This window comes from Dermacentor andersoni, chromosome 1 (genome assembly GCF_023375885.2).
Source record: "Dermacentor andersoni chromosome 1, qqDerAnde1_hic_scaffold, whole genome shotgun sequence".
NCBI lineage: Eukaryota > Metazoa > Arthropoda > Arachnida > Ixodida > Ixodidae > Dermacentor > Dermacentor andersoni.
In genome coordinates, this window is record NC_092814.1 from 380,620,364 (window position 1) to 380,633,642 (window position 13,279).

General features: G+C 42.8%; 1 protein-coding gene across 2 annotated transcripts in view; it reads left to right on the forward strand.

Moving 5' to 3' along the window:
• Hgsnat (Heparan-alpha-glucosaminide N-acetyltransferase) overlaps positions 1 to 13,279 on the forward strand; it is a 242,300-nt gene that overhangs the window by 136,193 nt on the left and 92,828 nt on the right. For both annotated transcript variants that reach the window (XM_055064926.2, XM_055064927.2), the window contains exon 10: positions 5,606 to 5,721. In XM_055064926.2, coding sequence (XP_054920901.1) covers positions 5,606 to 5,721 — 116 coding nt within the window. The remainder of the gene's footprint in view (positions 1 to 5,605; positions 5,722 to 13,279) is intronic.

A 13,279-nucleotide genomic window follows, 5' to 3' on the forward strand; every position in this document is an offset into this window, starting at 1 on the left:
GGTTCACCTCGCAGCCATAATGGCTCTATTTTCGAGCCCTAGGCTCTAGAAATGCCTGGTGGAAATTCTCAGCTATTTGGCTTTAACACGACATGTATGCTTAGCTGAAATAGGACACTACTATCATGCCAGAAGTCTATTTACATCATTACAATGGGAAAGTCAACTTAGAAAAGCAACCTGAAGATCTTGAAGCATGTGTCCAACTCAGCAGCTTCTTAGCTGCAAGAAATTGCAGCTAAGATGGAGATTTCACTATTTTCAGTGTATGTGTACGAATAAGGTTTGTTTCCCCTTCCATGAATTTTGGCCTTCGGCATCCTTGAAATGCTTGATTTTTCCTTGAATTTTGAGTCAAAAGTTCTGTACGAACCATCATGCAATAAGATGACACCTTTGGAGAGCTTTCCTCAATGTTTTTTCTTGATAGTTTGCCTCAACTTCATCAATGAAGCTCGGCAATAGTCTGCATTATTAGTGAACCCTCAAGAAATCACTTCTTATACAAAAAGCTGTTGCCACTTGCTTTGGCACTGCACACAGCACTTATTTAACCTGGTCTTACATTTTTTAGACTGTTACATTGCCTTGGGATCATCAAAGTAGATCCATGTCTCATCACCAGTTGCCAGTTTGTCCAAGAAATTTGTGTAATCTTTTCCAAAGACTTCCAGAAGAGCCACCATTGTCTCTGCATGTTTCCTCTTTTATCCAGTTGCCAAAAGTTTGCAATCCGCTTTGCGGCAATCTTTCTAATTTGGAAGTCGCAGTGGTTAATGGCACCAGCTCTCTCAAAGGGGGGCATGGCACGGTCACCCAACAATTTGTGGTTTCTTGCGAGAAATTGTAGCAGAGGGTTTATTATGGCTATACACGCATAAAAACTGGGCATTAAAAGCATATTTCTGTCCAAAATATGAGCTAGAGCTCGCTGGCTCTAAGCCCCGCCCTCCGGCGGCCACCGCCATATTGCCAAGCCATGTGTGACATCATGGGCTGCATGGAACCGGGCCATTGTCTGCTACAAAATCAGCCACCGCGCCATGTGCGGTTGAGGCGTAGCTGCCGTTTCATGCCATTTTTGCTCCAGATGTCGCGTGCCATGTCTTCGACACTGCCAAGTTCGCGTGATGAAGCAAGCAAGGAATCTTTGAGCAGCACATGCAGCGATGGCGTAGTATACGCTGCGCATTTTGACTTCGACCACACCGCCACCAGCTCAAGTGACGAAACACGGCCTCTGAGATTCGCGCGCGCCAGCTGGCGTGCGCAAATCTCGGAGGCCATGGACGAAGACCGCGTAGTAAACGTGGTTAACATAAATGGCGATATTGGGGCAGCGCTAAATGCTGCTGGCGCCTTTCAACAATCTTGATATTTCATGCGTTCAGCACTGCTTAGCCATCCGTTCACGGGAGGCGAAGTCTTGTGCTACCTCGCACAATGCAAATTGTTATGCACGTAGCTTGTTTGCTGGCATGCATTTCTCTAGGATCTGTACTGAACAAAACTACGATGTTGTTAAGGTGCCGCGCATTCCCACTATCTTTTTTTTTCCCGCTGTAGTTGTGTGCAGCATATGCAAACAAATGCCCGCACACATGTGTCTGCGGCGCAAGGATTTGGCATGATGTATGCTTTGGCTGAACCTTCACTTGAACTTGCTTTATTGCACCTGATATCCATAAAACAAATAGCAAGGCTAACGTTTGGCCTGGGCGCTGCCTACCGGATCTGTCAGTGCGCGAACATGGTCAGCACCGCGTCTGGCCACAGCCTCAGCTTTTTCACGGATATCCCAAACTCGGCGAGCAGGCGCAAATCGTCATTGCAGCTGCCTGGCGTGAGGTATTATGAGAACAAAACAAAAGCGTCAGATAATCGCCACTCCTTCTTGTCCACATTAATCTTCCAAGCCTTAAGTTTGACCGGCTCCTTGGTGAACCTGAAGTATGATACAGAGCACTCCTTGCTCAGTTCGCTTTAGCACCCAACACAGCTATGTAGACACCACGGTAGCTTTGTTTTAGTCACTACAAGTTGAACACTTCCAATGGAAAACTGAACAAAGCAGAAGTTTCCCGCATGTGCGCATAGCTGACACACTGATTCTTCACCGGAGTATACAATATACATGCTCGCTCAGCAGGCATGCAGCCTGTGACGTCACGATTCGGGAGCGTGCCAGTGTTGCCCCACTGTTATGCCGTTCGAGTGTAATATAAGAAATTCAATTACAAATTACGTGCTAGCTAAAATGCACTAAAATTTTGCCAACATGTTCTTGAACGCACGAAGATTATCTTACACAATACTGACTATGATCGAAAATTGGATGTCGTGCCCCCTTTAAGTGATATTCCCAAATATTTAGCAATACTTTTGGCTGATACTTGGCGGTCATCCCTGATCATGTTGTGGATGGCTTTCGCATTGCAGGCACAGAAACAGGCCTTTCACTGAGTTTCTCACTTTCAACAGCGAAATGGTCAATTTTAAGATTAACAGCCCAACATTTAATGGTAGCATATGAAAGGCCACTGTCATGCAAAGTTTGTAACATTTCATCATGGATGCACATTTCCCTTGAAGAAACAGAAACTTGATTATAGGCCTGTGTTCTTTCACACTGAACTTTTCTCTAGGGGCTGTCATGTTCACTTTGGACTTGTAGAAAAAAGATAAGCTGGAAACGTAGGCAGCTCATTTTTTCATCATTGAATATACGCCCTACCCGCCGTGGTGGCATAGTGGCTTTGGTGTTGTGCTGCCAAGCACAAGGGCGGGGGATCAAATCCCAGCCATGGCAGCTGCATTGCGATGGGGGTGAAATGTTAAAAACACCCGTGTACCGTGCATTGAGTGCCTGTCAAAGAATCTCAGGTGGTCAAAATGAATCTGCAGTTCCTCAGTAATCATCCCGTGGTGTAAAAGCCCCAGAATTAAATTTTTTTTTTAAATATAAACCCTGCAATTTACGGATATATAGGTAAATTTTTTCTGGGTTAAGCTCAATACTTATCAGCACTCCCTTGTAGCAGTGTAATTAGCTTTCAACAGAAAGCGAATAGCAAGATATTTTTGTGTTCCCATTTTATTGTGTCTTATAGTGTACAGATATAAATAACAACTTTAAACAGCATGACACAGGACACAGCAAAAGAACCACAGGACAGAGCCTGTGGTTCTTTTGCTGTGTCTTGTGTCAAGCTGTTTAAAGCTGTTGTTTACAAGATGTACCTACTAGCCCAAATAAACTCGCTATTAAAGGGGTCCTGAACCACCCCTTGGGCTTAGTAAAAAAAAAAAAAACACAGTCCGTGGATAGCACATGCTGCTGTAAACATCTCAGCCAAATTTTACAGCCATGTGCAGCATGGGGATCTCGCAAGCGGAGCGTGAAGTCATCTTTCTCTTAAACGCTATCTTTTCAACAGAAACCTGCTCCTCACTCTTTTCTGGACGCTTTATTTCATAATATATAGCATATCCCCATATGTGGCTGCTATTGGCCAATCGCTGACATCAGTCACGAGGGGTGTCTGAATCAGTGCGCTTCTTGTTACTGTTAATGATATATTTATTGATGCAGTTTAATAAACAAGCTGAAGTAAGTGAAAATCTGCTTTCGAGTTTCGATAATGACATACTTCCGGAAGAAGCCGACTATCGTCTGCTCACACTCGGCCGTGGCCGCCTGCGTAGGAACTTTGGCCGCCCTGCTTATTGGTGTCGTAGCTGTGAGGTCTCACTAATTTCAACTAGTTCTGAACACTCAACTAGCCTTGAACCATGTGAAACTTAAGTTCGGACCACACAGATGCTTGCCAGTGTGCACTCACTCCTGGCCGTTCCTGGTTAGACACCTTGGCAGGCTTCGCTGCCTTAGCAGCAAATGTGCAACTTGGATGTGGATACTATTTGTTGGTCAAGCTGGTGCAGGAGAAAGCTGGTCCTCACCACATAACACAGTCAGACAGGGAGACGGGCACTCTAGCTCTGTCGTACACAAATCAAATGCTGCAGTTGCATATAGCTACGGCCTGCTACGTAGCATAGATACTGCGACCACCACAGGGTGCTGTGAGGCATCCACTGGCTGAGCGCATTGTGACTCGCTGAGGACAACCGTGTTTCGCACATTGTAGGCACCAAAATCAGAAATAGTGGCATCTACATGAACATCCATAATCAAATTTGAACTGCACACGCATGGTGACAATCAGTAGGCGAAGCGGTGTGGGCATGCCCTGCTCTGTCGTAGCCTTCGCTGTGCAAATCATGGAAGAATAGTGGAAGCACCGTGAGCGGTATGTTTGATTGCCAATCATTTGGCTTCTGCTGAACTCATTGAAGAACCTTTTGCGGCAAAGTATTTCTGAAAAAGTCTGAATTAACTTCATGAGTATTTCTCGACTTTGATAAAAAGTGCTTCAGGGCCCCTTTAACAGTTGGTCACCCTGCTTATGATTGTCGTAGCCATCGGGTCTCACTAATTTCGACTAGTTTTGAACACTCATCTAACCGCGAACCACGTGGAACCTAAGGTCAGACTACACACATGCTTGCCAGCACGTACTCACTCCTGGCCACTCCTGGTTAGATGCCTTGGCAGACTTTGCTTCATAATGAGCTTTAAAATTCGCAAGTTCTATGTGGCTACTATCTGTCGGTCAAGTTGGTGCAGGACAAAGCTGGTCCGCACCACATAGCACAGCCAGACAGGAACTATGAGCGCGAGGGCGCACTATAGCCCTGTCGTGCACAAAGTGAACACTGCAATTGCATATAGCTGTGGTCTGCGACGTCACGTAGATACCGTGGCTGCTGTGGTGTGCTGCGACATGCCGTGACAAGTCCAGTGGCTGTACACACTGCGGCTCACTGAGGTCAACCACGTTTGGCACATTGTAGGCACCAAAATTGGAAATAGTGGCATCTACGTGAACATCCAAAATCACATTTGAACTGCACGCCACGGTGACATTCAGTAGGCGGAGCATTGTGGGCACACCCCGCTCCGCCGCAGCCTTCACAGTGCAAATCATTGGAAGTAGTGGAAGCATCATGAGTGGTATGTTTGATTGCCAATAAGTCCATTTCTGCTAAACACATTGAAGAACTTCTTGTGGCAAAGTATTTCAGAAATAGTCTAATTTAACTTCAAATACATTTCTCAACTTCAATAAAAAGTGGTTCTGGGCCCCTTTAATAGTGTAGAGAGTTGAACTTGCTGCATGTGTAGTTATTGTGCTGATCACACGATTTTTATGTTTCCACTTGAAAATGTATTATTATGATGGTGATGGCATGGAGGCACAAAAGCTCACATAGCATATACATGGGATTGAAGATGTGGCAAATGTATTGTGCAAATTGGGGTGACAGGCAGTCCTCCTATTGGCAATACCTTTATGGCAATATGAGGCGTGCAGCCATGGTCCATGCACATTGTGCCGATGCTAAACTTTGTAGATAGTACAGATGTTGCTGTGAAAATGTTTTTCTACTTTGGTACTTTGAACTCCTGTTGCCATATTTTTTTCTTCAGCATAGTTGAAGTGATCAGACTTTTTCGCAACAGTTTGTCTCGCATTGTCTGCAGGTGTGGACCCCTATGCGGGATGTGCTAGCCTACTGGCCCGAGTGGCTGTTGGCGATTCCCATCCTGGCACTTCACTTGGCCCTGACCTTCTTTTGGCCCGTGCCCAATTGCCCACGGTGAGCCAACTTTTCTCATACTTTCAACACGGCAGTGCAGAGCATTTCCGTGCTGGAATAAGGGGAGCACAGCAACATTGGCTAATGTTGCTTAATCACTGTTGCTGCCCTGCTTAGCTCAAGGGTACAAGAGATTTCGATGTTTTTGATGTTCCAGTGTCACTGAACTTGGCAGTTGAAACTTGCTGAAAATGGAAAATGCAGCCTTTGTCAAAGCTTCAAGGCCACTGTGCCAATAACAAGAACTGTCACCAGGCGCTGCGACACAGCCCACATTGCATTCCTAGTGCAGTTGAGAATCTCAAGATAGCATTTGGGAATGGATTGTAGTTTCGGCACCAGAGTTCAACAATTTAGCACAAGTACTGAACATCAGCTGAAAGTTTACTACAAACAAGTGCGTGAACAGTACTGCATTTTTCTCAAGCTATATAGCTTTAGAGCATCAAAAGTTCTGCAGGGGCTCCAGTTTTTGTTTGTTGTTGTCCTATGTGGCATCAGCAAGAATTTTATAGTAGGCACGATGACCCCAGGCACTAGTCAAGCATGCACACTCTTCCAGATTTAGTAAACAGGAGAAGTGATGGTTTTTCTGCTCAATTGTTGCTCTCGGTCGCCTTTGTCTAATGCCAGCCTTGAAATATTACCATGTGGGAAGATGAAAGGTGGGATAGGTAGGACATCGCTATTGGTGCCGTCCCATCTGAAAGTAACCGATGAGATAAGGAAGGAAAGTAAGCATTGCATTTCTTATATATCTCTGCTCATATTAGGGCCTTTTGAAAAATTTCTTCACGATTATAGTTCTTGAGAGGCATCGCACTCATTCCAACATGAAACAAACATATGAGACAAAAGTTCTATCACTGTAAGAAGACAAAACAACACATACTCTTGTACACAGATGCTTAAAAGATGAGAGACCACTTGGTGCAGTTGTGTCCCCTCATTGGAGCAATCTAAAGTGTCTGATTGCACATTACAGCATGCTTACTGCCGAGGTAAAGGGTGTCCTTCTAGTGGTGGGGGAAAATATCATATATTCCTTTGGGTGCTTCAAATGCCTTAACGTCTAGGAACCTCACAAACAATGTATCTGTCATTAAAACTGCTAAACTTACTCTGCACGTCCAGCAGAGCAGGCAGTAAGGTAGCTTTTCTTGTTAAATACATGAATAAAACTAGCATAATAGATTTTTTTTTACGAATGTAATCAAATTTATGCAGCTTATTTTTATGTTAACTTGGTTTGACTCAACTAGGGGTCATATTTTGTAACATTCCATTCCATTTTCTATATTTATCATGTGTTTCACTGATGGTGCGATCCTAGCAAAGCCAGCGGTGCCTCACCCTCCAAGTCGTGTCTGAAACAATGATGAAGAGCCAAAGAATGGAAAATGAAGTGGATTGTTGCGGAATTGGGCCCCAGGACCCCAGGAGCATGTGAATGTTTATTCTATGTGGCAGTGGTCTTTTGCTACATGTCAGCCATTAAAGCTGTTTTAGGAACTTATGCAGTATTTTCACTCCTAAAACTTGGAAAGCTTAATTTTAACGAGATATTCTGCCTCAGGTATGATTTCATTCCACTGTTGTTCAATTGTGTGAGTGTGTGCATTTAACGTCTTTGGGGAAACTAAACAGCCATTCACTTCAGGTAAGCCAGCCAGAGTGCTGAACATAGACAAGCTGGTTGACACAATACAGTCATACCTCGTTATAGTAATGGAGTTTCATCTGACCCAGTAGTACCTTCATTATTCAATTCAATTCAATTTAACAGTAACTTTATTCTATTAACCAAAACTGGTATGCGACAACGTCTGGATCCTTAGCCATAGGCTAGTTATGGATCAATGCAGTTATACAAAGAAAAGTAAACGATTCACACACAGGCACAATCATTTCTTGTTTTGGATCAAACAAACAAAACAAAAACCAATAAACTAAGGTGCAGACCACCGCAGGAGCGAGAAAGCCTCGGACCCCGCAGGCTCGGGTGCGCGCCATTTCCCGCATGCTGACGACACAGCCATCGGCACCCAGAAGCGGAAAGGCTTAGTTGCTGTCCAAACTGCTAAGTGTCGCCCACGACAGGAGCCCCAAACCACCAGTGAGGCAGCACATATCCGAGACAAGATCCATGGCCTCCCTCCCACGGGAGCCCGCACACATACATGCTCAACGTTTCGAAACTGAAATTACTCCGTGCCTTTATCAGTACGAAGCATGCGGAAGAGACCTTACCACACAGCCTATCTATATGAGGCTTCCAGTTCAGAGCGGAATCAAGGGTTACCCTAAGTAGAGCACTGAGTCGACTTTTTCTATTTCATTATGGCCAGTCGTAATGCGGCATGGCTCCTCAAAAGGCTTTTTCTTAAACGGGGACTTAAAAATAACAAATTTCGTTTTATTTGTGTTTAAAGAAAGTCGATTACTTTCAAACCATTTGCTAATATATTAGAGTTCATTGTTGATTGTTTTAACTGCGTTATTTAAAGATTTGCTGCTGGCCACAAGAGCTGTGTCATCAGCATACATGAAGGCATGTGCTTCATTTAGGCCGTCTGGAAGGTCATTTATGCACATTGTAAAAAATATTGTCCCAAGTACCAATTCTTGTGGTACACCCTTAGTAATGTCAGAGAGACTTAAGGTGTGCTCATCGATGACCACTGCTTGTTTACGGTTATCAAGATAGCTTTTTAATAAGTCTAAGGAAATGCCTCAAAATCCAAGTCTTTCCAATTTCATGAATAATATGTGATAGTTGACAGCATCAAATGCCTTTCTTATATCTAAAAATACTCCAATTGATATTTCGTTGTTCAAGGCTTCATTGATTGCATTAGTTAAAGACAGAATAGCGGTAGTTGTTGATCGAGACTTCTGAAAGCCATGTTGACGCGGGGAAAGGATGTTATTTTTATGTAGAAATTTTCTTATTCTACTTGCCTGTAGTTTCTCAAAAATTATGTTTATGTAGTTCAGTACCGATATAGGGCGATAATTACCGAAATAATTAGGGTCCTCACTTTTATAAGTAGGAGTCACTCTTACTATCTTCAATACCTCCGGGTGTGTGCCCGTGTAAAATGCTTTGTTAAACAATTTAGCGAGAGTAGGTGCCGAGGTTTTTATATTATTTTTCACTACTGACACCGCAATGCCATCGAGACCAGGTGCCTTTCCTCTATCTAATAGATTTGTAGTTGCTATTACTTCCTGGATTGAAATATCTATGTAGCCAACTTACTGATGAAGCATCGCATCCCGTAGCTGTCGATGGGAGAATTCGTTTTGAAACTGTAGGTTTAATAATAGAGTTTATAGTAGCCCATAATTTTTTCAGATTGTGAGATGACGAGTCGATCTGGTTACTGTAATAAAGCTTCTTCTGTATGCGCATTGCTGCCAAGGCTTTGTTTCTACACTCCTTATATTGATTAAAGTAGTACATGTTGCCTCAATATTGCTTCACTTTAGTATGCCAATAATTTCGCGTTTTAATTAAGTTCAGTACACTCTGTGTCATCCATGGACATATTGGTTGCGCTTATCGTGTCTTTACTTTTATTTGAGTGCACTCTGCAATTGTACCCTTAAGTCTTTTTATTAGCTTAGAACAGTGCACGTTAGCATTTAAGTCGTCCAAGTTGGAGAACATGTTGGAAAGTGACAGTCACAGTTTTTCATAATCAGTTTGCTTTGTTGTACCGGAAAAATTTGTCCGGTTAAAATATCTATCGTCAAGACAATATAGGAACGCAATCGGTAAGTGGTCAGCGGGACCTGTATTGTAGGCTCCACAAAGGCTTTCAGTTGCATCAAAGTTACATAAAATGTGATCAAGGCAAGTGGAAGTATGACTTGTAATTCGCATGGGACCAATGACAAGATTACTGAACCCATACGAAGACAGTAAATTTGAATATTCAGTGTGTCTGCTACTAAGAGTGTCAATATTCATGTCGCCGACTATAACAGCTTTCTTATTATTTTCGGTCAGGTGAATGAAAGCATATTCTAAGTCATTTAAAAACATGCTACACTCAGTATGCGGGGGACAATATACAACACCAATTATGACATTGTGCAACTCTACGAAAAACATCTCCGAGTGTCCGCTAGTAGGTCTATTCAAAGGAGAATAAAGCCTGTACCCGAGTGAGTTTCTATTGTAGAATCCCACCCCTCCTCCCCTGTTTGCAGCAATTCTAGGACATGAGAGAAAAATTTAATTTGGAATGTTATAACTTTCGCCAGGCTTTATCCAAGTTTCTGTGATGGCTATGACGTCATACATGTTATTGTGCTGTGCCAACAGTGTAAGAAGAGCATCAAAATTTTTTCCTAAGCTTCTTACATTGCATTGAAGCAGTGAGTGTGATCTATGTAATCTATGAAAGTTATCAACAGAAGAAGTCGTCAGCATATTGGGGATTTATGCCACATGGTCTAGGTCAGCCTCCGTGAAGATGCGGAGGACATTGGAGTTCTCTGCTTTCCTCATTAATATTTGTCCTCTCGATGCCCAAGCATATTTCCAATTGTGTTGCTTCTTTGCGGCACTCGCTTTTGCCAGTAAAAGTTTGTACTCAGTGCATAAGTGCTCATTTATGAACACTGGTGTACATTCTGTCAGGCCGAAATCGGCTACAGTTAGACAAGCTTTTTTCGCACATTGAAACAAGTTGTCACAGGTGGCACAGGTCTTGAATTTGATAATGATGTTAGACTAATTTTTGTTTTTTGTTGGAACACTGTGTATGACATCAATATCAGCCATTGTCACCTGCGCAGCAACCTTTGCTGCCAAGGTGGTAACAACTGCCGACAGTGACTCATTGGGTACCCTGGGGATACCTTTCACTTTGATTTGTTCTACGACTGTATTGCTGTAGTTCCGTCAGTTCATGTCTAGTAGCCTGCAACTCTTTAGAGAGGCGGCTGTTTTCACTTTTAAGTCGACTTTGTTTCGTCTTCATCTCGCCTAATTCCCTCTGCACATTACCAAGTGCTTTCTTGAATTCCTCAAAGCTTTCGCTCATAAAATCTGCAGATTTCTTAAGGGAACCAAGGTCACGGTTTAGGTTCTTATCCATGTTGTCAATCTTTGCACTCAGCTTCAAAAACAACACAGCAAGTTCTATCACCGTTGTGGGCGTTTTTTCTAAGACCCTTTTGCCCGTATTCTTGCTCCCCGCATCAGATCCATCATCGCCCATAGCTGGAGGATGACCCAGGCATGAAGCTAATATTTAGTTAAGTTGTTTTACGCACCTGTAATGCACAAAAGTGCTGTGAGTAGGCTGTCGATGTGAGCGTGCCTGGATCGTCCACAGCAGTGGCTCCATCGAAATGTGAAGCATGCTTTTATGTTCCCCGTTGCATCATCGAAGGCTTCTGCGCAGCAGTAGTGGCGCAGCAAGCCTGCCTCGACTCCAGTTTGGCGGGATCTGATTCCAGCAATGACCTGGTAATTAGCTCAGGCACTGGTAGTCGCGTCGAGTGTTCAGAGCAGCCAGCGTCGATGACTGCGCCCTGTAATGCACAAAAGTGCGGTGAGTAAGCTGTCGATGTGAGCGTGCCTGGATCGTACACAGCAATGTTCTATGTTCATTATAAGCATATATATTTGTTACATGCTGATATCGGCAAGAAACATATTAGATTTACTTTGTGACATCTGATCATTCATTACAGTAGATCTCAAATATATCAAACCCAGATATATTGAATTATTGTCTATGTCGAACAGTCGCAACATCCCCTTGGAAAACCCTGTGCGAAGGTATAATAGCACTGTACTACACGTATGTCAACCTCTCATTCGCCTCCACATTCGATATATTAAACACTGTGCAACACCGCGCCCCTGCAAGTGCGCTCACTTCTCGCAGCCAGCAAGGGCGAATATATGATGAGGCGTTGTAAATATTAAATGCAGACAAAATGGCATTTTTTTGTTAGATGTTGTCAAACAAGGCTGTCACAAATTTCAGCCCTCTAGAGCCGGTTTGTGGTTTGCGTTTACGGTTTGCGTAATAAAAACATATTGATAACTGGTGATTTTAATTTACCAACGATTGATTGGGAGAACCTAGGTTATGGCTGTTCTTCTACTGGTGATTCTATTCTTGACATCATGTTTTTGCTCAACCTTAAGCAAGCGGTGACTGACTATACTCGAGGCAGCTCAATTTTGGATTTACTGTTCCTCAGTGAAATATTCATTCACGGCACCGTTGTAATTGAGAGTGATATTTCTGACCATAACCTAACCTTCTTTACCTTCGATAAGGTTTTAGGTCGAACTAAAAAACTCAGTCAGCCACTGTTGTAAAGGAATTTTCTAAGGCTGATGATGTCGCTATAATTGATTACCTTGACACGCATATCGAAACCTTATCACACGATGTTGAGACCTCATGGCAACTCTTTGTTAAAACCATACATTATTGTCTTGATAATTTTGTACCCAGCAGAAAAATGTGTAAGCACCGTGTAAACCCGTGGATTAACCGAGAAATGATCCACATGAAGCATAAAATTAAGACTACGCAAGAAGCGCGCAACAATGACTCCCCAGTTTACAGGATTAAAAGATAAGCTACAAACAAGCTTGGCAAAAGCAAGGAAATATTTTTATACTTACACATTGACAGATTTCCTTCAAGCTAACCCCCAAAAGTTTTGGCGGTACTTAAGTGAGCCGAAAACCGGGATTAGCAAAATGAATGTCCATGGTTTGGTGATAACTGACTCCTGTGCTATTGCTGAACATTTTAATGCATATTTCCAGAGTGTTTCTACTAAAACCGATGATTATGAATTTCAGAATTCAGTCGTTGAAACTGATACTGACATAGAAGTAACGAGGGAAGGTGTAACACATATGCTGTTAAAACTTGATCCTAAAAAATCTGCTGGGCCTGACGGTATCCCTAATGCCTTTCTTAACCGGTACGCTGAGTATTTATCCGGGTTTCTAACTGCTCTTTTTAACTGTTCACTGTCTTCAGGGGAAATACTGGCTGACTGGGGTATATAGCACGCGTTAAGCCGATTTATAAAAAAGGTGACCACTTGTCGTTTGAGAATTATCGTCCTATCTCTATTACAAGCAGTTGTTGTAAACTTCTCGAGCATGTTATTGCAAAATTCATTCATGAATTCGTTAGTGATAACAACATACTATCCAAATTTCAACATGGATTTAGAAAAGGGTTATCTACTGCTACACAACTAGTTACAACTGCGCATGAATTTTTACGAGTGCTTGATGCATCAGGACAAATAGATGTTCTCTTTCTAGATTTCTGTAAAGCCTTTGATAAAGTGCCACATGGGAAATTATTGTACAAATTACAGTGCTTGGGGTTACCAGGAAAAATAGTTCAATGGATTGGGGCTTATCTTCACAATAGACAACAGTATGTGGTAATTAATGATTCATCATCTGCGATTCTTCATGTCACGTCTGGAGTCCCACAGGGAAGTGTATTGGGACCACTTTTGTTTTTAATTTATGTCAATGACTTGGTTGATG